This window comes from Calonectris borealis, chromosome 12 (assembly GCF_964195595.1).
Source record: "Calonectris borealis chromosome 12, bCalBor7.hap1.2, whole genome shotgun sequence".
NCBI classification, from domain to species: Eukaryota; Metazoa; Chordata; class Aves; order Procellariiformes; family Procellariidae; genus Calonectris; species Calonectris borealis.
Window position 1 is genome coordinate 20,733,492 of NC_134323.1, and position 26,968 is coordinate 20,760,459.

The 26,968-nt window shown below is 63.8% G+C and overlaps 1 protein-coding gene across 3 annotated transcripts in view; it reads right to left on the reverse strand.

The window, feature by feature from the left end:
• The window catches only part of GSE1 (Gse1 coiled-coil protein), a 64,649-nt gene that overhangs the window by 17,869 nt on the left and 19,812 nt on the right, over window positions 1-26,968 (reverse strand). The window contains exon 1 of one of the 3 annotated variants that reach the window (XM_075161543.1): window positions 12,709-12,939. The exons of the other annotated variants lie outside the window; for them this stretch is intronic. Within the exon in view, the coding sequence (XP_075017644.1) occupies window positions 12,709-12,745 (37 nt within the window). The 5' untranslated portion in view covers window positions 12,746-12,939. Of the gene's footprint in view, window positions 1-12,708; window positions 12,940-26,968 lie in introns of those variants that run through there. 3 annotated transcript variants of the gene reach the window in all.

Sequence of the window (26,968 nt, forward strand, 5' to 3'; positions counted from 1 at the left end):
GAGCGTGGCACCCCGCTCTGCTCGCAGCGCCGTGCACCCATGCGCTGTCCCAAGGGGCTGCAGCACCCCGGGCACAGCCTGGCATCCCCTGGGCACTGCTCTGCAGCCCCGGGCATAGCCCCGCGCCCCCCAGGCACTGCCCCACAGCCCCAAGACACAGCCCTGCATCCCCTGAGCGCAGCCCTGCACCCCCCAGGCACTGCCCCATACCCTTCAGGCATAGCCCCATGCCCCCAGACACAGCCCTGCATCCCTTGGGCACTGCCTGGCACCCCCTTGGCGCAGCCCTGCACGCCCCAGGCACAGCCCCATACCCTTCAGGCATAGCCCCATGCCCCCGGACACAGCCCTGCATCCCTTGGGCACTGCCTGGCACCCCCTTGGCACAGCCCTGCACCCCCCAGGCACAGCCCGGCACCCCCCCCAGCACTTCCCCATGCCCACCCAGCTCTTAACTCCAGTATAACCCCCCCAGCCCCAGTTCAAGGCAGGAGACCATTTGCTAACCAGCCGGCAGGGATTAGCACGTTCACCCACACGCCGGGGCACGGGGCTGGCGGCGGAGCATCACCCGTGTGATGCTCAGCTGATCTCGGCGGCCCCAAACGCCTCCCAACAAACTCATGATCTCGCCGGGATTTGCCGGGAGAGCGTAGGGCAGCTCCGAGCCAGCAGCTCGCCGGGAAGCATGCGGGGAGCTCGCGTTCCCCCCGGGGCTGGCTCGCTAACATGAGCTGTGCCGCTGCCCCAGCCAGGCTCCAAACCAGTTTTGCCACTCCTGCCCGGTGATAAAATCGGCGCCTCCGCCCCGGCTGGGGCCCGAGCAACGCCGCTCACCCGCCTTGCCCCGACGGAGGTGGCGTCCGTCTGTCCGGGCGTCCCCAGGCTGCTCCGCGGGAGAACTGCCAGCTGGGGAAACTGAGGCACGCCGCAGCGGAGAGCTGGTCAGGCACGAGCATCCGCGTGGGGATGGGGATGTGGGACCGCGCTGCGTCCCCCCGGCATCCCGTCACCGGCGTGGCATGGGTGCCACTCACCTCTGCGGGTGCTGCCGTCCCCGTGGTGGCTGGGGACGCCGCGCCGCCCCACGGCGAGGTGGGGCCTCCCCCCCAGCTCTCGCCCTCCTCCCGCCCCTCCCCAGCTGCCTTTCCTGGCAGGCAGATCCGTGCGGAAAAACAGGTCAAGTTCGGAGCCTGGCAGCAGCCCGGGGTCACGCCAGCGGTTGCCTCACCGGGGCGGGGAGCCAAACCCCTAAACGGGGCAGGGTGCCCCTCCGCTGCCCCCCACTCTATGGCAGGGTGGGGGGTGCGGGGACCACAGGACCCCTGGGTCCCCTGCTGAGGCCGGTTGGGGACCGGTGACCAGGCGATGTGCCACCCCGTCCCCGTCCCTCCCGCGGCATGTGCCCGGGCGCAGCGGCGCAGGGAGCGTCTGGCATTCCCGGTGCCTGCTGGCTGCCTGCCCGCGGGAGCCGGCAGGACCCTGCCCGGCAGGAGGAGGAGGAGGAGGAGGAGGATGGCAGGGCCATCGCCGTGTCCTCCTCACCCTTCCCTGTGCCACCCCCGTGTCCTGGCACCCCTTCCCGCGGTGCCGCACATGGCACCAGCATCCCTGACGGTGCAGGACCCCAAGCCCCTGGTTCCTGGAGGGGGGGTGTCCCTGTCCCCCGGCCCCCCCCGGCCCCCCGCATCCCCGGCGCAGGGCTGGGAGCTGGGAGCGTGCCATCTTCTCTCCATCTGCTCCTGATGACGCTGGCGGGTTTTTTGGCAGCGGGAGCCTCCTCCGGCAGCGAGAGCAGAACCAGTCTGGCTGCCTGGTGGGGCTGGAGACAAATAAACACGCCGGCAGCCGCCGCGGGCAGGCAGGAGCGGGCAGTGCTGGGGCAGGGACGGGCTCCCAGCACCCCGAAACCTCAGGGTCCTTCCAGGAGGAGCAAGGAGGTGTGGGCAGGGGGGCTCGGTCCCCGCTGCAGGCGGCTGCCGGGAAATGCGGCGCAGGCAGGTTTAGCACCTTGGTTTCAGCCCCCTCCCACCCCACCCCAGCACCTTGAAAGGCCCCTAATGAGCACGAAGTGCCCTTCAGAGCAGATTGCCATTGAACTCAACCTGCACCAGCCACCCGCTTTAAAAGCAGCTATTTTGAGCTCCCGGGCTCCCGAGCGCTGGAACTAATAATTTATTACCAAATACGATCAGGCAGCAGCTCCAGCCCTTGGCAAATGGAGCGGAAAAAAACCCAGCGCGGCGGGAGGCCGAGGGAGCAGGGAGAGATGAGCATCCTGCATCCTCCCCCGGGACGGATCCGCACCCACGGCGCAGGACCTCGCCTCGGGTGGAGCCCATTCGGCCAAGCCCTCTTGCAAGGCACCTCCGTGCTGGCTCTGGATGGGTCCCCGAGGAATTTGGGGTGATGCTCCACGGTCCCCCAGTCTTTCTCCTCCTCTCAGCGCCTCGGCTCCCGCTCCGGAGCTGCATCCAGCTGCAAGCTCCGAGCGGGAACAGCTGCTTTGCATGGATTTTCAATGCTAATGGCCTCGTATTGTCAAGCCCCCCCCCACCCCCCCACGCTGCCTGAATGCAGCAGGCAGGGTCCCGGCGGCTGCCTGTGCGGGCAGGAGGGAGGGCAGGCAGCCAAGGGCAGCGCGTGCCCGTCGTCCCCCTGCCATGCACCCCGTCACCCCTTTGAGAGCCACCGGGGACCACCGGTGATGTCCCACCGCACATCTTCCACCCCTCATTAAAACAGCTCTGTCGCCGCACCTACAACACGCTCAATTAATTAATTGATCGATCGGAGCCCGCGCTCCTGCCCTCCCTCCCCACCGCCCCGCACGCAGTCGAAACGAAGGGAGGTGGCCGGGTTTGGTGTCCCCAAGCGTCCCCAGGGATGGAGAGATGCAGGCACAGCCTTTGCCCATTTTTGGGGTCCTCGAGGCAGAGCCCAGGACCCATCCCAGGAGCATCCCCCTCCCCTCGGCCAGCTCCTTGGCACCCAGCTCACCACCAGCACCCTTGGAGGGGTCCGGATGGGTCCCCCGGGGTGAGGAGCACCTTGTCACCAGGGGATGGGATTCGGGGCTCCCCGGGGAGCCCGGCCCGGCCCCGAGCGTCCAAGCGCGCGCCACTATTAGCCGGCTGGGTCTCCATCGATCGCTCCTCCATGGACCATTGATCTGGCAAACGACAACAAGCAAACTAATAAGAGCTCGTTTGGGGGGCACAGCACCAGGGAGGGGCCGGGGCTGGCGTGATGTGGGATTATTTTTCTCCCTTCCTTGCCTTCCCCTGCCCAGCCCAACCAGCCCTGGGTGCTTTTTAAGCCCATAGGAAACCAGGCTGGCGAAAGCTTCACTTCACAGCAACTTTCTCCCCCCTTTCTGCCCTGGCAGAGCGAGCTGGGGGCTTTGAAAATAAAGTGCCTGTGCCCAAAGGATGCTGCTGGCCCCTGAGCCCCTCTGTGCAGCATCCAGGCTGGGACAGCGGCTCCTCTCGGCTCCCGCTGCCCAGATCTGGGTGCTAGCCGTCCCTCGAGGTCCCCCCCTTGCCTGGGGAGAAGCGGGGTACAGCCCCCACCCCTCCCCTTCGCATGAGCTGCTGCTGGGGGCTGAAGGGCTACATGGGGCACGCGGCTGGGTGCTGGGCATCACGCAGCACCGCCGGGCATTGCATGGGGCTGCCAGGCATCACGTGGGTTGGGGCCGGGCACCACGCGGAAGGGAGCTGCTGGGTACTGCACGGTGCTGCTGGGCACTGCATGGTGCTGTTGGGCATTGCACTGTGCTGCTGGGCATTGCACTGTGCTGCTGGGCATTGCACGGTGCTGTTGGGCACTGCACGGTGCTGCTGGGCACTGCACGGTGCTGCTGGGCACTGCATGGTGCTGCCGGGCATTGCACTGTGCTGCCGCACCGTGCTGTTGGGCACTGCACGGTGCTGCTGGGCACTGCATGGTGCTGCTGGGCATTGCACTGTGCTGCCGCACACTGCACGGTGCTGCCAGGCATTGCATGGTGCTGCTGGGCATTGCACAGTGCTGCTGGGCATTACACAGTGCTGCTGGGCACTGCACGGTGCCACCAGGCATTGAACAGTGCCACTGGGCATCATGTGGGACAGGGCTAGGGACTGCACAGTGCTGCTTCACGTTGCATGGTGTTGCTGGGCATCACACGGTGCTGCTGGGCACCGCACAGTGCCATCGGGCACTGCACAGTGCTGCTGGGCATGGCACGGTGCCGTCGGGCATTGCACGGTGCTGCGGAGCCTTGCACAGCGCTACCGGGCATTGCACAGGCCAGGAGCGGGCAATGCCCGGTGCAGCCAGGCTGCCCTCCCATCCACGTCCCCCGTCCCCATCCCTGTCCCCATGCAGCTCGGCGCAGCCCTGCCGCGGGCAGCGCAGGCTTTGCCGTCAGCGGCGCATTGTTCTCGGCGCGAGAAGCCCTTGCCCAGCAGATGGCAGGTATAACAAAGCAGCTTGCTGCGGCCAAGCCAATTATTTATCTAATTATGATTTACCACTTAACCACATGATCTTTCTGCAGAGTTGTGGGCAATTAAAACCGGGGTGATTATGTGGATTATGCAAATCAGCTGGAGCCGAGCGAATAAAATTGGAGATTAGAGTTTCACGCAGGCTGGATCTTGCACGGGGCAGGTCCTGGCGGGGCAGGGGGGAGGCAGGGGCAGGGCGGGGGGCTGCAGGCAGGGGCGGGGGGCCAGGACCCAGATGAGCCGGGGGCTATGGGGCAGAGTTAGGAGGTGCCAGGGCAAGGCGAGGGGATGCCTCCCGCCAGCCTGCTGCCTTTGAGGCACTCCCATCCCCTCCCCGGCAGAGCCAAGGGGGTCCGTAGCCAAAAACTACCCCCCCATCATGGGGGTGGGTGCCCACAGGGGACCCCCCGCTGCCGGCGGAAAGCAGCCGGTGACTCAGTCAGCGCCGGGGATTTCCCAGCGCCTGCCCTGGCTGCACCCCAAAAAGGTGGAGGGGTTTAAAGGGTGCAGCCCCCATCCCTCACCCCATGCACGAGCAGCTAACGAAGGGCTCCGGCACCGGGGGGGCAGCGGGTATTAATAACGGGTATTAATAACGGGTATTAATAACGCCGCCTGGCAGATTACTCTGCCCGCCCGACTTGATATGAGATTTATGCATGGCACGAACTCCGGAAATACAGAAGTATTAATGGTAATACCTCGTGTCCTAGCAAAGGTCACGGGCAATCTCCATCAATCCCATTGCGCCGCCGTCAAAGCCGGGGGGCCGGGCGGGATGGGGGGTCCCCCCCGTGCTCCCGGGGTCCCCCCGCACGCACCGCAGCGCCGCGCTTTACGACCGTGCAGATGGCCCGGCACGGGCCAGAGGGAAGGTTTTACCTTGGGATAAGAAATTAACGCTGGCAAACGGCAAATTTACTGCATGTATTTTCATTTTCCTAATACCGGTGCCATCTGCTAGCAATCGGTGCCCCGCGTCACCGGCTTTTTATTTACAAGATGCTGCTTGGCGAGATCTTGGCTTGCTCCTCGCCCGGGAGCCCCGGCTCCCCCTGCAACGTCCCATGGGGTCCCCAGGGGAAAGCCCAGGCTCCCACCACCCCCTTGATGGGTCTCACCCCTTTCCATGAAGCCCCCCAAGAAACGGGCACCAGCGAGGAGGGTCTGAAGCAGCGGCAATGCCCATGGAGCCGGACTGTGCCAGCACCGCTGGGATGGCTCCGGCACGTTCTTCGTCACAGGGGAAGATCAACCAAAACCCAGGTCCAGGGGTTCAGCGCCGAGGGGAGCAGACCCCCCCTCCCCACGCCGGGATTTAGGGTGATTAGCGCCAGCGATCCCATGTGCCGGTGCCGAGAAGGCCGGCCAGTGCCCCCGCGCGCGCAGCATCTTCCCTTTTCGCCTACAGTAATCCTCAGCCTTTCGAGCAAATTATTAAAATTCACTTATATTTAATCTGCCTGCTGGAATTAATTGAATTTTTACGCTTGGTAAATGTCACTGGGTGTGCGCTGCCTCCCAACGGGGACCCGGCTGCAGGTGCAGCGGGCGCAGCCCTGGGCTTTTACCCCTCTCCGGGGACAAAACCCACCCTTGGGCATGGGACAGGGTGCCCACGGCACCCACAGCCCCCCGTCGGCAATGGGTGGTGGGTTGCATGGGTGCCAGCACCCTCCCAGCTCTGCAGGAGACGCTTGGTGGCACCGGGCACGCGTTGCCCAAACCTGCCTCCCTCCACGGGGAGTGCATTAAATGCTCCCCAAATCCCACGGGATGCCCACGGCTGCTCCCGGCGGTGCCTCGGTGGCTTTGGAGGGGACATGGGGAGCCCTTCGCTGCCCATCCCACACCCTTGCCGGAGAGTGCCAGCACCCTGCCTGGTGCCAGGGTCCTCCGCCAGGCAATGAGAGCCTTCCTCCCCTCCCTGTCATCCTCCTCGAAAATTGCCAAAGCATCTAATTCACCCGCCGGGAAGGCCGAGGGAAAAGAGCCTCTATTTTGCCAGTAATAAGCCCTCCAGACAAAGGCGGGATGAGCCATTCAGCGGTGGGAAGGGGGAAGGGTCCAGTCCCATGCCGGAGCGGTGCCGGGGGCTTGAGGGAAGGGAGAGGTTCCCTCCCGCTTGGGAGAGCCGGCACCGGGACACGCACGGCATCCCGGCATCATCCCGGGATGACCCATGCCCATGCACCCACAGGGGGTCCTGAGCTCCCGGATGGGTGGTGGGATGGGCAGCACCACCGGCCGCCGCGCTGGGGATGCTCCTGCTCTGCCAACTGGGACCGATACCCAACTCCCACGTGGCCTCGCTCCCCTGGGGACAGCCCCGGTCCCCGCTCGGGGACGCTCTCCCCATCCGCTGCCTTTGCACCCAGATGGAGAAGTTCACGGTCAGCATGAGCCACGGGGGACCCCGGGCCCCGGCAAGCAACTTCCAAACTTGCCTGGCGCTTGCCCCCCTCCACCGCCCGCCCGGGATTATCATAAATTAAGACGTAATTACTCCATGGAAATTTACAGCACAAAGCTGCGGCGCTAACAAGTGTGTTTGGCGGCACCGGGGGGAGATACAAAGCGCTATTGTCTGGCGGGCGCCAAAAAATCTGCTCTGCCCCCAAAACGCCGCATCCCAGGGACGGGAATGGGGATGGGGATGGAGCAACTCCATCGCAGCTGCCCGAGAGCCGCAGCGAGCCACGTGAGTGCCCCACGCACCGTGGGGACGGAGAGGGGCACGGTGCCCGAAGAGGAGGGTCCCAGCCTGCAGGGATGGGTGAGGGTGGGTGAAGGCTCCCCGGCACGATGGGTGCCCTCGTGCCGAGCGGTGGCTCTGCTCCCCACCGGCAGCTGACGGCACTGAGCTGCTAACAAAGACGTCTCCTTTATTCCCTTGAATAACTCTGCACCCGGTCAGCTCCCACCCATGGGCGCTCCCACCCACGGGTGCTCCCACCCACGGGTGCTTCACCCAGCAAAACCCCGTCTCCCCACCAATCCCCCCTCCCAGACCCCTCAACTTCAGCACGCATAGGGTTAAAAATAAATCCCCTGGGGACATGGGGTGGGGGGACACACAGGGGGACCAGTGCCAGCGCTGCCGTGTCCCCCCCCCCAGCGCCGCCGGTGCTGCCACGCTCCCCCAGCTGCCACGCGCATTAAAAAATAATAATCAACGTGGAAAAAAACAACAACACAGCACGAAAAAATTCAGGCGGCTAAAACAAATCCAGCAATAAAGGAGCCGGGGATCCTCGCAAAGCTGGCTGTGCAATTAAGCAGTTTTCTGCTGTACGCCGATAATCACCTAATTATACTATTAATGACAGTTCAACCTGCTCGGAAATAAAAGGACATTCTTCCATAACAGGATGCCAGCTGTTTGTTACAGATGTCAAACATCTTTAAAGCGTTATTATTAAAAGAAGGGGGGAAGGAGAAAGCTCGGTGAGGCAGAAACGCAGCATCCTTCCCCCCAAAGCCCCTTGCGGGGGGGGTGGGTTGGGGTATCCCCCCTCCCGCTTTTTTAATGCCGGTGAAATAATCCATCGGAGGGGTGTTGCGGCGGGGGAGCATCCTTCCCGTCGGTGTTTGGTGTAATAAATACCCCGCGTCAGCTCGTGGCAAGAGGCTGCTGCGGTTAATTAAGCATAGCGTTCGGGAAATGAAGTTAAAAATTAATAATAAAATGGGGGGGGGGATATGCACCCCACTGCCAGACTCAGGGCAGGGCTGGCCCCGCTCTCCCCGGCTGCCGGCGGTGCCTCGAGCGCGGCTGCCGCCGGCGGTGCCCGCGCACGTGCCGCGGTGCCGTGCCAAGGAGGAGCGTCCCCGGCAGGTGCCGCCGGCCGGTGCCAAGGCGGCGGGTAGGAAAGGGAAAGGGGGGGGACACGCCGTAGAGAAAGGAAGCACCTGCTCCCCGCCAAAACCCCGCCGTGGCTTTGGAGGTAAGTGATGCCCGCAGCACCCCGGGGACCCCCCCGGGCATCGGGGTCCGGCAGCGCCCGGGAGCGGGGATGCCGAGGGGAACGACTGCACGGCGGCGGGGAGACGGCAGCGGTACCCCGCTTTTATTGCGGGCCAAACTCCCCCTGGGGTAATTACACCGCGCCTGCTCTCCCCCGGTGGCACCGCGGCTCCGCATGGGCGCAGCCAGCCCCGGGGGGCAGCCGGGCGCCCACCCGCCGCGGGGCGATGCCGGCGCTGGCGTTGCTCACCCACCTGCGCAGCCGCCCGGCTTTACAGCCTGTCCTATATAGCTAAAGGCAAATCTGCCTTTAAAACCATCGGGAACCAGGCTCAGCCCAGGAATAAAGAGATTATGGGGGGGGGGGGGAAGAAAAGAGGGAGAAAAAGGGGGTGTCTGGGAATAATTCACCCCCCTCCAAGCCATGGGGCTACTGACATCCCGGGCACCAGCGGGGCCCTGGCATGAGCAGGATGGCTGCAGACAGGCACTGAATTTTGGGGGTGCCCAGCCACCCGTTCAGAGCTGGGGGGGCTGCGATTGAGCCCCCACCCCAGGGCAGGACCCCCAGCCCTGACCCCTTGGCACGCACCGGGCTGGCACCGGCCCCCGCTCGCCAGACGGGACCCAGTGGGGAAAAACCATCTGGGAAGCGTCACCCCAAGCCCCGATGCGGGAGCGATGCCCCCGGTCCCCCTCCCTGCGTGCAGCCCTCGCCCGCCGCCCCCCTTCCCCTGGCTCCCCTCTTCCCTCCCCTCCCCTCCTCAAACCATCACAGGGAAGCTGGAAAGTGGTTGACATGGTTGCCATGACGACCGAATTTAGGACTGGCAAGAGGAGGAGGAGGAGGAGGAGGAGGAGGAAGAGGAGGAGGATGGTGGGGTGGGCAAGGGAGGAAGGTGGGAGGGCTTCCCGGCACCCCAACACAGCCCAGACCCCCCAGCATCCCCCAGCACCCGCCCCAGCATCCCATGAGCATCACCCTCACGCACCCCTTGACCACACACCCAGCGAGGATGAGGAAGGGCAACCCCCAACCCCAGCACCCAGCGGGGGGCTGCCAAAAGGGGGGCTCAGCCCCGAGCACCCCAAACCCAGCCCGGGGGCGGCTGTCCCCGCCCGGCGCTGCCGAAAACCGCCGGTGACTCACGCCTCGCGCCAGCGGCACCCGCCAAGCGGGTGTTTACGCGGCATCACCCAGCTCCCTCCATCTGCTTTGATCCACGGGCTAAATATTACCGGCCCCGGTGTAAAAATAGGAACCATTTGGGAAGGTCCTGAGTCAGCAGCATCCGCTGCCGGCACCCGCCGCCGTCCTCCCCGGCACGCCGAGGCACCGAGGGCCCTGTCCTGCCCCGCCGGAGGAGCCCCAGGGTCCCTCCAGCGCCCGGGGGGCTGCCAGCAATTTGGGGACACCCATAGGGAGGGGGGTCCCCAAAAGGCTGCGTGCATTTGAGTGCCACCCTCGCGCCTGCGGGAGCTGACAGTCAGGCCCTCCGGGGATGCTCTGTGTCCCCAAGGGGTACCGCTGTCCCCAAAGGATGCTGCTGTCCCCGAGGGACGCTGGCACCGGCCACAGGGTGACAACTGCACCCACGTATCTCAAGGCAAGCCACCCTGAGCATGGTTCCCATATGTACCGGCGGGGAATGGGGTCCCCTCCCTGGCACCCCGTTCTCAGCTATGCTTGATGCCGGGTCCCCACCGTGCCCGGTGTCCCCTTGCAGCCGGCTGAGCCCCGCTGCACATCTCCAGCCCCATGACCAGAGGGACGCAGGGGACAGAAGCGTCGGTGACCAGAGGGACGCAGGGGACAGAAGCGTCGGTGACCAGAGGGACGCAGGGGACAGAAGCATTGGTGACCAGAGGGGTACAGGGGACAGAAGCATCGGTGACCAGAGGGACGCAGGGGACAGAAGCATCGGTGACCAGAGGGACGCAGGGGACAGAAGCATCGGTGACCAGAGGGGTACAGGGGACAGAAGCATCGGTGACCAGAGGGACACAGGGGACAGAAGCATTGGTGACCAGAAGGATGCAGGGGACAGAAGCATCGGAGACCAGAGGGATACAGGGGACAGAAGCGTCGGTGACCAGAGGGATGCAGGGGACACAGAGGAGCCGGCTGGATCCCGCGCCAGCCGAGCCGGGAGAGCAAGCCACCGAGGAGCGTGTGACACAGGCCACAGCCAGGCAGTCCCCGAGGCGGTGACAGTCCCCAGCAGGACTCGGGCCGCTGAGTCACCGCCACCAGCCCAGCACTCGTGAAATCCCTGCGAGCCCATGGGGGAAGGTTCGCATCTCCATCTGCTCCCACCCGACCCGGCCCACCAGCGTCTCCCAACGCCCCGGCAGCTGCCGCCGGCGATTTCTCTGCTTGCCAGCGCCTCGAACATAATTTCCCCTAATTGCTTTAAATCTCACAGCCTGACACTTCCATCCTCCTCTCTGTCTTGCTTTTCTCCTCCAATTTTTTTATTTCCTCTCCGAGGTGGCTGGAAAGCAAAGAGCCGACCGGAGCAGGGTTTTCCAGGGCGCAGGAATTAGTGCATTAACAACAACAGCAAAGCCAGAAGTTTCACGCAACAGGAGCTGCCGCCGGGAACCCCCACATGACCGGAGCGTGCTAAATATAGAATTTAAGGGGGAAAAAAGAACAACCCCCAACCCGTCTCCCTGCACCTGCAGCCTCTGGAGGAGTCCCCGCCGCGGGGGACGGCTCCGAGGCCGGGCAGGCATTGCCTGCGGCCGCTGCAGGCAGTTGAGAACCAGCAAGGAGCGGGCAAGGGGATGGTGTCGTGGCGGGGGGGGGAACAGGGAGCGGGACCCCCGTGGCCGGCAGGGAGGAGGGTGCAGGGTGGGAGCGTGCTGGGTGCCACGGTTAAGCAGGTCAGCCATGTCCCCGCCGTGGCACAGCCCTGCGGGGGGATGTCACACCGCAACCCCTCCCGGGGGGGAGCCCCCCAAGTTTAACCCCGGCACCCCTCCGCCGCCCTTCCCGGCTCGCCTTCGCGCGCTCCGGCGCAGGCGCGCTTGGGCAGAGCCGCTCGTTCCTGTAACAACTGCCACATGCAAAAGCCATTTCCTGAAACAAACAACCTTCCGCGGGGAAACCGCCACGCGGGGGCACGGCCCCCCAGGAGAGGGGCCCCGCCGCCGCCCCCCGCCACTCGGAGCGCACCCCCAAGCGCGCCCCGAGCTCACAGCCTGAGTGTGCACCCCGAGACTTCACCCCCAGAGCACCTCGAGCTCCCAGTCTGAGCTCACAGCCCAGGCTTGCATCTGGAGCGTGCACCCCGAGTGTGCACCCCGAACATGCACCCCGAGCCTGCACCCCAAGAGCACCTCGAGTTCACAGTCTGAGCTCACAGCCCAAGGCTGCATCCGGAGGGTGCACCCCAAGTGTGAACCCCAAGTGTGCACCCCAAGAGCACCTCGAGCTCGCTCCCTGAGCGCACAGCCTGAGTATCCTGAGTGTACACCCCAAGCGTGCACCCCAAGTGTGCACTCAAACATGTACCCTGAACCTGCACCCCAAGAACAGCTCAAGTTCCCACCCTGAGCTCCCACCCCGAGCTCGCACCCTGAGCACACATCCTAAGCGTGCACCCCGAGCGTGCACCCCAAACTCACACCCTGAGCGCGCCCCCCCAGCGCGCCCCTGAGCGCGCGCCCGAGCTCGCACCCCAGCCCCCCTCGGCACCGATGCTCTCAAAACACCCCAAGCCCTCCCGAGGGGGGGTCCCCCTCCCTTACCGGCTGCTGCGGGGGCCGGTGCTGCCGGCTGGGGCGGCACAGCAAACTTTGGTGCCCCAAGTCCCCGCACCCGGGTGGCAGCAGGGCCGCGAGCGGGGACCCCCACCCCAAAACACAGTGCACCCGGTATTTCTCGCCATCCCTCCTTGGCCAGAAACCCTCCCGGCTCCCCAGGGAGGGGAGAAACCCCCCAGGGCGGAGGAGCGGCAGCAGGAGAAGAGGGGGGGATCCAAGCACCCCAAAACCCCGCAGAACCTTGCAGTGCCGCGCCGGCGCTGCCTGCTCGCCCCTCAAAGGCTCGCCGGACCCCAAAACCCCTATTAGGTGCTGGGAGAAAGTAACTTCACCCCCAAATCCCCCTCAGCTACCGCTGGCTGAGGCGGACAAAGGGGTGTCCCCAAGCTGGGGGGGACACCACAGGGAGACCCTGGGGGGGGAGAGGGGCCGGGGGGGGGGGGGGGGGGCCGGCAGCAGCATCGCACGGTGCCTTACCTGGTAAGTAATAGAGAGGTGGTTTCAACCCAAACATGATTTATGTTACAGTTCCATTGCGGCCAGGAAAAAAATAAAAATAAAAATAAAAGACCCAAGGTGAAGAGGATGTGTCAGGAAGCAAGGAAAAAAAAAAAAAAACACACCAAAAAATTAGCACCAAGCCACACGGAGGGGGTTGGAAAAATAAACCAGAGGCGAAAAAATACGGTGGAGCGGGGAGGAGGAGGAGGAGGAGGGGGAGGAGGAGGAGGGGGAGGAGGAGGAGGAGGAGCGGGGGGGAATCAAGTGCGTGGGGGGGAGGAGGAAAAATAAAAATTGAAATAGCAGCGAGCCCAGGGCGCCGGCGGAGGGGTGGCGGTGGCGGCTGTCACCAGCGGGGCCAGGGCAGGAGCCCGGCTGCCATGGCGTGACGCCTTCCCGGGGGTTTTCCTGCCGCTTGAGCCCCGAGCTGCGAATCGCAGACACACAAAAAGCCAGTGAGGAGGAGGACGAGGAGGAGGAGGCGGCGGCGGCAGTGGCAGTGGGACCCTCGGCGTGGGGGGGACGCACCCCCTAAGCTGAATGGTGCAGCGGGGTATCCCCCCCCCGCCCTGGAGATGGGTGCTGGCGGCGTGGGGTGGGTGACCCACGCGAGGCTGCGAGCGGGCGTCCGTCCGTCCGTCCAGCGCGTCCCGAGGCGAGCAGAAAGCCCAGCTCCCCCGGGCTGCGCCAAGGCGGGCGGGCGAGAGGCGGCAGACTTGCCCCTCGATCAATTTTCATGCAAGAATCATTATCGGTAAATTGGAAATCTGGCTACTTGACAGCAGATTTGTCTCCCCTAATGAAGGGGAGCGGGCAGGAGAGCGGCAGGCAGCTGCTCGCCCCGGCACCCTCCTCCCCGTCACGCCGCCCCGCTTCCCCCCGGGCTTCAACCTTCAGCCCCGGCGTTTTCGGGGAGGCGAGCCCCGGGGCACCCCGCCAGCCGGGGACGGGAGGGCAGGAGAAACCTCCTTCCCCCTCAAACCCCGCTCCTCCTCCTCGCCCACAGACAGAATAATTTTTATTTTGCTTTCTTTTTGGTCTTTTCCAGGATGCTGTTTTCAAACAGCTGCCAAGGGCGGGGGGATAAAATAAAAATAGAAAATCAAGCCCCCCAGCCGCTTAAGGAGGAAAATTAGGAAATAAAACAATAAATAACCCAACTTTCCAGCCTGTCTGCTGCTTCACAAAAGGCGGGCGCAGGAAGGCTGCCTGCCCCAGCCCCTGCGCAGGGGGCTGGGGGCGAGCTCCCGCCGCCCCCCCCTGCACCCCCAAATCCCCCCTGCCCGGCCCCGCTCGCCCGGCGGGGGCTGTAATCAGCCGCCCGATAGGATCTCCCCCATTCCCTCTCCGCTGATGCATTAGCAGATCCGGGAAGACATGCTTGCAGGCAAATAGGGCTAATAAATGCTATTACGGGGAGAGCGAGGGAGGCTGGAGATCCTGGCTGCACCATAGTAACGAGGGCCCGGCTTAATTTGCTTTAAGCAAACGATCAGCCAAGGCGGGGTGGAAAAGGAGGGGGGGAGCCCTGCGCGCTCCAGGCACGCATGGGCGCGCTTGCATGGGCGCGCTTGCATGGGCGCGCTTGCATGGGAGCGCGTTTGCACGGGAGAGCTTGCATGGGAGCGCGTTTGCATGGGAGCGCTTGCACGCGAGCACGCTTGCATGGGTGCACGCTTATGGGTGCGTGCACGTCTCTGTGTGCGTGTGCGCTTCCCCCCCCCCCCGCCCCCCCTCCACCCCCCTCCACCCCCAGCTCCGGCCCTCTCTTCCCAAACCGCTTTAACACCAAAGTTCACGAAGGCGACGTGTGATATCTCGCCCCTGCAAGAGAAGCCACATCCTGTATGATAATGACCAGCCCTTCAAACGGCTTAAAGATACACACCATTTCCAGGCCCCCGCTGCCTGCCCCTGCCTGCCCCTGCCCGCTCCCGGTCGTGGGGCCGGGGGGGTCCCCGGGGGTCCCGGTACTCCTCCCGGCCCATCCAGCCCCACGGTGGGGAGTGGGGCCTGGTGCGTGGTGCAAGCGAGCAGGAGGGCCTTTGCAAAAGGTCTTCTGGCTGCAAATGCACACATGTGCATGCTTATGCACACCTGCATGCATGCGTGCATGCACACGCACACACGCACATGGATGCATGCACTCGCATGCATGCACACGCGCAAGCGTACACACATGCATGCACTAGCAGACACACATGTGCACACACACACACGCGTGCACACACGCATGCACACACGCATGCATGCACGCACTCTTTCAGCCGAGCACCCCAGGAGCCCGCTTGGCAAAGACGGAGCCGGTGAAAAACTGCACCCCCCTCCTGCCCCTGCCCCCCACGTTAAATATTGCTTTTCTAATTCCAGGTCGGGGGATGATTATTATGTATTTTCTTCCTTCCTAACCTACATCTGTCAAGATCGGCGCTGGGAGTATTTCTGGCCTGTCCCCTGAGTCATCGCCCGCGTCCCGCTCCCTCTGAGGCAGCTCCCCTGCGCCGCTGTGCTCCCAGCGCAGGGTGCTGGGTGCTGGGTGCTGGGTGCTGGTGTTCCATCGCTGCTTCCCAGCCAAACCACCCCCCCCAAGCCTCACCGGTGCGTTAGGAAATGTCACTTATGGGGTGACACGGCTCTGGATGCCCCAAACCCAATGACCCCCCCATAGCAGGGGTACAAAGAGGACCCCCGCCACCCTGGGCTGGAAAGTCTGCGAGGTCACCCAATTCCTCGGGTCCCCCGTCACCACCCCGCTCGCAGCCCCCACGCTTTTAGAGGGGTTGAATTTGCTGGGCTCACGCAAGCACCGGGGGACCCCTCCTCTGCTCCCCCCTCATGGCATGAGCCGTAAAAATTAATTTGCAAACATGTCATTACACAATAGCTGTACAGGCAATAAACCTGTAATTACAGGCGGCTGGGGGAGCGGGCAGGCAGGCAGGGAGGGGAGGGCAGGCAGGCAGGGAGGGCAGGCAGGGAGGGCAGGCAGGGAGGGCAGGCCTGCCCGCCAGCTCGGGCTTTGGGGTTTCGCCTCCCCCCTGCTCCCTTTGTTCATTATGCAAACGAGAATTGCTTCACTCCTGGAAGTTGGGCTACACTTCAAAGGGGTGCACTGCCTGCGCTGCCTGCCCTGCCTGCACTTCCCACCCTGCCAAGAAAGCCCTAACCCCGCCAGCACCCAGCACCCCAAGCCGGGAGCCCCCGTTGCTTTGCTAGGATGGGGAAACCGAGGCACGGCGGCTGGGCAACCCCGTTGGGAAACCAGCCCAACCCTTTGCGACATCGGCCCAACCGAATTATCCGCCACCCTCCTCCTCCTCCTCCTCCTCCTCGGTTGTCCCCGCTCTGCGGGCGATTGCATGCACTCACCGGCGGCGAGCGTCGCCCTGCCTCAGTTTACCCACTTACCACCCCGCGGGAGACGGGACGCAGGGCACCGGCATGAGACACCCGCCCGGCCACCCGGCAGCCGGCTCTGCCGCGCCTCGCCTCGCCCCTCGTTAGCGGGAGAGCTTGACGAGCCTGACCCACTTCCCCGAGCGCCGGGAGGATTAATTGGTTCCTTGCTCGCACGAAGCCGCCGGGAGCTGGGGCAGGTGCCAGGCGGGATTAGCAAAGCATGAGAGCGCAGCTCGCGGGGCCGGCCGGGCAAGCGCGTCGCCACCCTGCCCACGCCGCGCAAGCGAGCCAGGGCGATGGCGGATGGGCACGCGGTGCTCCCGGCTCGCTCGGCCCGCGGTACCCTCGCTACGGGGATGCCGTGTGCCGGGGATGCCCGACCTCCTCGGGGATGCTCCACCTCCCCACGGGTGTCCCCAAGGAAAGGGATGCAGCCGTGCTGGGGACATCCAGGCTGCGGTCCCCAGCGGGGTGCCCACCCCCAAGCAGCCCAACCTAGGGAAACTGAGGCACGGCCGGTCTCCGCCAGCCGGCACTGGGCTCCACCGCACTCCCCACCACCCAGCACCCCAAAAGTGTCCGCCGGCGGGGATGCACGAGCAAGAAGAGGAGCGAGCGGCCGCCTCTCGCCGTAAATAAGCGGCTCAGCGATGATTTCCTGCTCTTGTTGACCTTTGACTATGCAGAATAAAGACATAAATCCATATTTTAAACCCATCTGAGCGCCAGCCAGGCCCACAAAGCCATTTACAGCTTGCGATTTGGACGGGGCAGTGAGCAGGAAAGCGATGGTTTCTCGAGGTGACATTCCCCAGGAGGGAAATGAAGTGTTTTATTTGCAGATATATAGGGCACGGTCGTTCCTCCGCTTCCCCTTCCCTCCGCCCTCAGCTCATAAATAAAACATACGGCCGCGTAACCGGCTAATTACGGGAGGATGGCAAAACCCCGCGGTCGCTGGGAAAAGAAATCAGCTTTTTAATCAGCTCACTTTCCTCCCCATCTAACTTAAGGAGAAACGGGCATTTTGGGTGCCAGGATGGATCCGAGACTCGCCGGCGGCTCGTAGGCTCCCGCTGGGGTTGTGCACCCCGATCCCTCGAGGCGGGTTTGGGTCGGGATGGGGGGGCTCAAGCTGCTGCTTTTTTTTTTTTTTCTCCCCTGGCTGGGAAAAGGATGTCTTTGAAAAGTCTAATTGTTCCTTACACATTAGATACATTAATGAGGTCTCTGATCAAGCGGCTGGCTCTCCGGCAAGGAGGCTTCAAGTAGCAATTTTCCATTTGTGTTTCAAATTTTAATGAATGTTCCTGTCTCCGGCTGCGATGCGCGGTGATAATCCGCACGGCTCGGGTCAGCGCCGGAGCAGGGGCTGCCGCGCGGGAGGGCTTGTACAAGGGTTTGATTTCTTTGGGGAATAGTTCATACAAAAAATGGTAATGGCAGAAGACAGTCTTCCTTCCCCCTCGGCTGCCAGAGCCCGAGAGCTACAAATCAGAGGGTTATTATTTCTTTCCGATGTCCCTAAAGTATCCTATATCTTTAGCAGGAGAGTAAAGTTCAGCCCTGATAAGATTGCGGCGCTGGGTGAGACACGCTTTTCCTTTCCTCCTGCCTTTTTTTTTTTTTTTCTTCTCCCTCTCCCTCTCCCTCCATCCCTGCGGCGGCCGGAGGGGTGTCCCCAGGGCCACCAGCCAGCAGTCCCCAGCCCACCCCGGGGCCACTCGCGGGCAGGGCAGAGCCCGTCCCCCCCCATCCAAGGGCCGGATCCGGAACCCACCCCGCCAGGACAAGATTTTTATAACCTTGTTTTGGCATGCCTGCCATTAACTTAATTTAACATCCATATTGCCGCTACTTAATTAAATAGATGAACTCATTTTACATTTGCAAGTCTTAATTCATCCTGAACAAAATTGGCCGTGTTTCGTTCTTTCTACGCTACTAGCTCCCCGGAACAAATGACTGCCTTTTGTAGTTAACTGCTAGTACAGGTTAAAAGCTAATTAGCAGCCCGGGTTGGGTGTTAACTTCCTTATTTATCACCCGGCGCCACTCGATTAGCGAGGGGGCGCGGGCTGGCACTTCCTCGTCCATGCGTGGGCCCCGTTTCTGCAGGGGTGGTGCCCGTGCTCCTCGGGCAACGGTGCTGGATGCGTGCATGATGCATGGTGCTTGGCGCATGGTGCTGGGTGCATGGTGCACGATGCATGGTGCTGAGAACATGAGGCATGGCGCTTGGTGCATGGTGCACCCAGCAGCACGGCAGGGCAAGCTTGGCAGCACCCACCCGTCGCCCAAGCACCCACCCATCGGCCAAGCACCCCAGGAGAGCACCCTCCCAACCTCGTCGTCCTGCCAAGCCGTCCCGGGCTCTGCCGCGCCAAGCACAACCTCCCCGTAGATATTTGGGCAGAGGCCCCGAAAAGCAAGCGCCGCCCCGGTTTTTCAAGCATGGCTCCGGTGCTCCCACCCGGCCGGGGTGCCCAACACCAACCGGCAACGCCTGGAAGCTGCCGGTGGGAAACCGCGCCGAGGTTCCCCGCATCCCGCCCACGCAGGCTCCGGCACGGCGCTGCGCTGGCTGCGGCGGGGGGCACGGCAGAGCCGGGGGACGCGGGGGGACCCGCCGGCGGGGCGGCCGGGCGATGCTGAGCCTGGCAGGAAGCCGCTCCAGGAAGGCTCATCTGGTTTGCCTAACAAATCACTAACTGCTTCCCCCGAGGCAGGTGGAAGGAAACAAGCGCCGTGGCTGTAAACAACCCCCCCGGCCCCCCGCTTCCCACCCACGGCCCCCCACGGCCCCCCCCAGGCACCGGCCAGGGGCAGGTTGAGACACGAAAGCGCTTGTGAAACACCCCCCCGCGCTCTGACGCAAGCCCCGGCGGGGGGACGGGGCCCCCCCCCCCCAGCCCCTGGCACCCCGGGCAAGGCGTGGGGTGACGCAGAGCTTGCACCAGCCCCAGCCGGCCCCGCGGGACAACACCTCGCCGGCGCCCGCCACGCCGCCCCGGCTGCCGGTGTGACTCAAGGGGACAAGCCGGCGCGGTGCCCGCCGGCGGCACGGGGCGGCCGGGAGCAAAGCCCGCCATGTCGGGCGCCGCCGCGGTCCCTCTGCCAGCACGAGTTGGCAGCGGGGACGGGTGCACCCCACAGGGCAGCGTGTCCAGGCGAGGAGACCTGGGCACCGGTGGCAATCGCCGTCACCGGTGATGTCCAGCCCCGGTAACAGGGCCGTGGCGGCAGTGGCGTGGCGGTGGCACGGGGACGATACGGCAGGAGGGGACCGATAGGCATCTGCCTGGCCCCGTAAACCGATCTGCCCCCACCTGCTGAAATAACAGCGAGGGGAGGCAGCTCCGGTTACCGGCAGTGCCGGGGGCCGGCTGGGTGCCAGGACCCCTGGCCGAGGGCCAGGCAGCTCCGCGGGTGCCGAGGGGGGACCCCCGTCCTCCCCCCTTCCCGCCGGCACAGCGCGGAGCTCCTCGTCCCGCTCCCTGGCGTCACCGCCCCACCGAGCTCCCCACCCGGTATTTCAGGTCTGGCACCCAAGCCGGCGCCTTTGGGAGCCAGCGGTCCCGCGGGGACATCACCCCCGCCCGGGGCCACCGCCACGGGGAGGGCACCGGCCGCGCCGCGTAGGAGCAGGAATAATTCCCTCCCCATGGCACACGGGGTTATGCCGAGCGGTTTCGGTCGCATCCCCCCGGCACGGAGGGGTGAGAGCTCGGCAGCACCGGGATGAGGAGCCACCGCAGCCAAAAGCAAAACCTGAAGGCCGGATGTGGCCCCTTTGGGAGGAGGGATAAGCGCCACCGGGTCCCCTCTCTCCCCCCCAGACCCCACCAGGACCCCATCCCAAATCCCCGCCATCAGCAGAAGCAAAGGAGCGGGGCCGTAAGGAGCGAGGGTGATAAGAGCCCTCTGCGCCGGCGAGATAAATAACCCCAGCAGCGCCAAGCTGTACTCGGCCAGAAGCTAATAGGGGCTGTCAGGGCGGTTTAGAGGAGCAGAGCATCGTTTCGGGGCCCGGCTGGGAGGACGCCGAGGGGAAGTGACAAGGAAGCTGAGCAGAAAGCGACAGGCAGTACACAAAGAGCATGTCCTCTGTAAGTGGCGATAAACCTTGAAAAAAAAGAAAAGCTAAATCAGTTGTTTAGCCGATGTACCACATGCTGACAGGGCAAATGTGAAGGCTTTTATGGCCACATGGGTTTTCATTTGCAGTTATTCATAGCGGAGCCGGGCGCTTTATCTCACTTTACATTATGTGCAACCACAATGCAGACACTTGCACCGCAACGCATTGCCTCCCTTGGAAAATATTAATATGTAAATGTCAGGCTCGGGAGGGCAGCAAGGGAACGGCGGGCTGCGGGAGCCGTGCAGGGGAGATAAAACCTGCCCTGAAAGGGAGGGGGGTGAAGGGGACCCCCACCCCGCACCCGGGGGTGTGCGGGAGCCGGGGGGAGGCAGGGGGACACATGTGTGCACACGCATGCTCAGCTGGGCCAGAGCTGCTGCAGCGGGGAGCATGGTGCACACATGGTCTCCGCAGAGCGGGATGCACGTGTGCGCGCGCACACACGCGTGTGCACAACATACACCCTCTGCAGAGGGGGATGCGTGCGTGTGCGCGCACACAAACACGCCACCTCTGCAGAGCGGGATGCGGGCACGCATCACCCGCACCTCTGCAGAAGGACAGACAACCTCAGCAGACGGACGCGCGTGCGCACACGTCCATGCCCTACCCCTGCAACAAGGAGTGCATGCACAGCCACGCACACCCACCAGCCCTCGCAGCACAGGGACCCCCCCCCCCGCAGCCCCCCACCCTCGCTCCCTGCCCGCCGTCCCGGGGGGACGCGTGGCGAGGCCATGGGCCGCGGCCGGGCGCTGCCGGTTTGGGAGGCAGCCTTGCCTGGGCGAAGCGCGCCGGCGCGGCGTGCCAGCGCCTGCAAAGCCCCGTTGGGCAGCGCTCCAGCCATGCCTGCTGTTCCCGGGCTCCGTTCCTCTCCGAGAGCCTCCAGCCCCGGGGGTAGTGCCAGACTGACAGCCTGGAGGCTATTTATTCGCAGGCAGAGGCAGCGGGAGCTGCTGGCGGATGCAAGCGCCTTTGTCCTACGGGGAAGTTTGCTCCTCGCCTCCCGGGCTGCCCCCCATCTCCCCCCAGACCCTCTTTCCACCTCCGTGCTCCAATGCCCCGTCCGAACCCAGGGAGGCACTGGGGGGGGGGTCCCAGCCCCAATGCCCACCATGCCACGGCAGGACTTGTCCCAAGGCTCCGGCATGCGGGGATGGCAGATGGCTGCCGCGCTCCCCCCACCCCCGGCACCCCTCGGCATCACCCGCCGCACGGCCAAGGGTCTGGAGGTGGCACCCCAAAGGTGGCTGGGGGCAGGAGGAGGGTGGGTACCCAACCCTGGGCTTTGCTGCTCAGCACCATCAGCTGGGGTGGGGGGTATCTCCGAAACCGGCCCCCTCGGCCGTTACCAGGAGAAGCGCTGGCAGCCGGCGCTGGCACGGGGACAAGCCCGGGAGGGAGGCTGACCCCCAGCACCTCGGGGAAGGGAACAATCCCTGGGCATTTCTTTTTTGGCAGGCCCCGGGTGCCCCCCCTCTGCACCCCCCGTCCTCCTCCCGCGCTCGGGTGCAGGGATACAATTAAATCAGTGTTCTGCTAACAATCTGCCGGCTAATAAGACATTTTCCTCCCTCTCCCTCCTCCCCCCCACTCCACCCCAATCCGTGTGTGATGGGAGCGCTTTGATATGAGAGTGGACTCTAATGGGTTCGGTGTAAGGGAGCCTTAATTTATTACGTGCCTGTAATTGATGTTTGTATAAAGTAGCTCTTACAGCTCCTCAGAGCGGGAGATGAAAAGCAATCAGTCAGCCATTTGCCTCGAAAGGAAGGAGAGAGGAGAAGACAGACAGCGAGAGAGAACCAGACGTACTCATCAAGCCTGGAGAAAAACCCAGAAAGCGAGGGAACAAAACAAAATCCCCCCCGCGCAGCCCCGCCAGCAGCTCCGGCACCGCTGGGTACCGCTGCCAGGATCCCTGGGTATCACCGCCAGCATCCCTGGGTATCACCGCCAGCATCCCTGGGTACCACCACCAGCATCCCTGGTTACTGCTGCCAGCATCCTCGGGTACCCCCACCAGCATCCCTGGGTACCACTGCCAGCATCCCTGGGTACCCCCACCAGTATCCCTGGGTACCCCCACCAGCATCCCTGAGTACCACTACCAGCATCTTCGGGTACCCCCACCAGTATCCCTGGGTACCCCCACCAGCATCCCTGAGTACCACTGCCAGCATCCTCGGGTACCCCCACCAGCATCCTCAGGTACCCCCACCAGCATCCCTGGGTACCACCGCCAGCATCCCTGGGTACCACCACCACCCCAGCGCCGCCGGGGCCGGACCCTGCCGGGGATGCTGGCGGCAGGCAGCCTCGTGGAGCCGCGCCAGGGCAGGATGCGGCCCCCTCCCGCGCCGGCGGCACGCGCGGGGCTGATTAGGCGAGGCGGGTTGCGGCAGCCGGTGCTGAGCTGCTCTAATGACGGCGGGCGCTGGGGAGTCACGTGCCGCCCAGCGCCGGCTGGGGAGCCGTACGTCACCAGCCCCGGCAAAAAATCGGTGCTAAATTGAATCAATCCATCTTGGAAATGGCTCTTGTCAGCCGGTGTCAGGGAGAGCGTCTGCGGGAGAGGGATCAGGCGGGGGCAGGCCGGCAAGGGCCAGGCGGTCGGCACCGCTCCCGCGGCACTGCCGGGTCTCTCCTAGCCCCCCCTCGGCACGGCTGCCACGGGGGGCAGAGCAGGATAGGATCCCATCCAACCGGCGGGGAAAGCAGAGCCCAGAGCAGACTGCATCGTGCCGTGCCTCAGTTTCCCCACACAGGGCATCCCGTGCCCCCTACCACTTCCCCTGGGGAAGGAGGGCAGCTTCACACCAGCAAAAAGCCCCAGGAGGGATGGAGACGCCACCCCCCAGTGCCCATCTGCACCCCAACACCGTGCCCAGGGCAGAGCGTGCCAGGCTGGGAAGGACGATGCCGCGCCAGGGAGACAAAGACGCCGGCGCTTGACACAAATATAGATGGATCCTCGATGTACGAACCCCGCAGCCTGGCAAATTAAAACGTAGCGCGAAAGGGGGGACAGAAACAGCCCCGCTGATTGATTTTCCATCCAGACATTCAAACCAACCGAATATGTCACCCAGACAAGCCCTCGGAAAGCTGCGGCAAGCCCAGATTTATCCTCCGCTTGAACCGGAGACCATCAATCCCTATCCATCCCTGGTAAATCGCTTAACGTCCCCGTCTTCCCACCGCGGTGCCCATCCCACCCGCTGTCCCGGCATCGCCGCGGCGATGCCGGGACAGCGGGTGGGATGGGCACCGCGGTGGGAAGACGGGGCGCAGGAACCGTCACCACGCCGGGCAAGGGGACACATACCCAGGGCTCCTAACGAATGCAATTAGAGGGGAATGCATCTCTCGCGCCGCTTCTCCTAATTAAGAAGCAACGAATTCCCCAACCCGCCTGTTCCCCAGCTCCGGTACAGCCTGTTATTTACCTGCAGCTAATAGGTTGGGCGCAGTTAATGATAGTCTTGTATCAAATGGCTGGATCTTGGCTTCTGACAGCTTTAAAGACCCGTCTCGGGGACACGAGGGTTTCTAATTACGGGGTTCGTCACGGGAAGGCTGGGTTCAACGCCAGTCACTCTCCCCGGGTGACATTTCTGCCCGGATTGGAAATCTAAACACAGCCCAGCCAGTTAAGGTTAAAAATACGGCGCTCGACAAGACAAGGGATCATAATTTGGGTCACCGCCGGGTTTAATTAATTGGAATGGAGCAATCAAAGCACCGCGTGCGGTAATTACAGCCCGGGTTGGAGCGGGGCTGGGGGAGACGGCGGTGCCCGGGCGAAGGGATGCGGGGGGATGCTCCCCACCGTGGGGGTGGCCAGGGAGGCATCGCCCTCGCCCCGGGGTGCAGGCAGGCATCGCGTGCAAGGAGCCGGCGGGGCAGGGAGGGAGATGCTAAGGAAGCGAGCCGGGAGCTCGCAAGCACGTCATCCCCAGCGGATCGCACGCCGGCCTCACCTGGGGCAGGCAAAGTGGGGTCCATCCCCGGTGTCCCCATCCCCACGGTGCCACACAGACACAGCCCAGGCTCCCAGCCACCCCCGCGGTTCTGCCAGGGCTGCAACGAGTGATTTATTTTCACCAATTACCGGGGCACTTTTCCCTTTGCCGAGACCACGCTTAATTGATTGGAACCTATTGAAAACAAATTAACCGGCACCGGGGCGCAGGGACCTGTTTACGGCTCCTCCGCGGGGCGGTGGGGAGGACACGTGAGCGGCTCCGGCACGCTGGCGGTGACGGCGAGGACCGGCACGGCCCCGTGGGACTGGGAGGAGGAAGGTGGGACAGCCCAAACGTCCCCCCACGCTGCTTCACCGGTTCCTCTGCAATGGTTACGGCTGATGCAAGGGGAAACTGAGGCACGGAACAGCACGGAGTCCAAATCCTCACTGGAAAAACCCTCCACCGTATGGGCAGAACCGAAACGTTCATCCTTCCACCGCCGCCCCCGAGGAGGGATGCTGGCGAGAAGCTAGCGATGGTGACCCCATTAAGCGAACCTAGCTAGCATTAATTTGACCCCATCCGCCACGCGCTAATCAGCTGTAACCGTGGCACCCAGCTCAATCCAAATTGATTTACCGAGGCTGGAAATGGATACAAATGTGATTAAAGGCTTTTTATTTTCCATAGGTCCTCTCTAAAATGATTTAAATCAATTGCTACGTGCAGGGTCCTCCCCCTCCCCGGACGGCCCCGCGGCGCCGCCCCTCCACGGCGCCGCGGGGCCATCCGGGGAGGGAATAGCACCCCAATTTCCACCACCAACCCCGCAGCACCCACGCAGGGGGGAGCAGCACCCCAATTTCCACCACCGACCCACCCACGCCCCTCACCGGACCCTGAGCATCCTTCCCCGGCGGGATGCCGGCGCGCCGGGCGGCCCTGGCGAGCGATCAAAGCCCATTAAGCTGAGCGCCGATGCGCGCCCGTTGTTCGTCAATTATTCAAACAATAATTGCACCCTTATTTAAAGTCTAGTCTTGCGTGCGCGGCACTGCAGGCTGCCAAGGCCCACGTTAGATTTACACCCCCGGCGCGCTCCCGCCGCCAATTATTTAAGCAAACACATTCCTCGGCACGCTCTCAGGTGTGCAACCCGCCCCGGCGCGGTTCATCCCGGCACGGTGCGGATGCCGGCGCGGCATTCCCGCCTGGCCGAGGGGTCCCAGCCCCTGGGGGCGGTTCCGGGGCCGTTATTAGGGCTCCTCGTTATTAGGACCGGAGCTCTGCCCAGGGATGGGGATGGCTGCTCTCACCCTGTTCTCCAAAACTGATTAAAGATTAAGCAATCCCCTTGTCTACGCTTCCCTACAAATTTTCCCTTCGAAAAAAAAAAAAAAACGGAGAAAAAGAGAGAAAAAAGGAGGTGGGGAGGAGGGGGCTGACACCGGCATCCGTTATTAGGGGCCCGCTCGTTCCCACCGGCACCTAACGAGGGGGGAGGCTGGGAGTGACAGTCACCAAGAGGTCAATTCATTCATCTGGCCATGTTATTACAAGTCCAAATTTATTGTCACCGGGCCACATTAGCGCTGGCACCGAGGACGCGAGGTTGCACCCCTACTGAATAAGCAGATAAATGAAAGACATCTGGAGAGCAGAATGAAGGGGCAGATTATTAATGCTGAAATTTAGAAGCCAAGGTCTGAGCCACGAATCCATCAGCGCAACCAGTTATGTCCAATAAATTAGGAGAGATAAGGATTGAAGGATGGTATATTAAAGGCAACATTCATTTCTGAACTGGCATGAGGGCTCGCAGGCATCCTCCCCCCCCGGCGTTAACCCTTGCTGGCCGGGGATGGGCCGGAGCCGGGGAGGCAGGGGCTGGGGGGACGGAGCCCGTGCCCCGGCGATGGGCATGGGTCCCCGCGCAGAGCCCACCCTGCCACCGGCTGCCTGATTCGGGGTGGTCCTGTCCGTCTCAGGTGGGTGCGATGAAGGAGCGCGCACGACGACGGAGCGTGCACGACGACGGAGCACGCGTGACGGAGCACACATGAAGGCAGAGCGCGCACAGTGATGGAGCGCGCAGGACGATGGAGCGCGCATGTTGCAGCACACCCGAAGACAGAGCGCACACCACGACGGAGCTTGCACGACAGCGTGCACAGCGATGGCGTCTGCACGACGACGAAGCACGTGCAAAGATGGAGCACACATGGAGATGGAGCGTGCAAGATGACGGAGCGTGCACAGCAATGGAGCACGCACAAAGATGGAGCGTGCAAGGTGACGGAGTGTGCACAAAGACGCAGCGTGCACAACGATGGAGCTTGCACGACGGTGCGTGCACGACGCTGGAGCATGCACACGTGTGGGAGAGGCTGGCACGGGAGAGCAGGGCACCCCACGGCCGCTGGCCGGGAAGGGCAGCAGGTCCCCAGCCCCTCCTGCAGCCCAATTAAGGGGCTAACGGGCCTGTGCGGCTCCACGCAGCCACAGCACCTGTGACCTTCACCCATGCTGCGGATCCCGCCACACCGGCACCTCCCGGTTGCGCCTGCCTCAGTTTCCCTAACGCCATCGCAACGGGAACGGCAGGGTCTGGCTCCCCGGGGACAGCTCGGTCCCCATCCTGCTGGCCCTGGGGGTGATGCTGCAGCCCAGCACCCCCCGGCACCCCCATACCCACGAGCCAGCCACGTCGGGCGCATCTCCC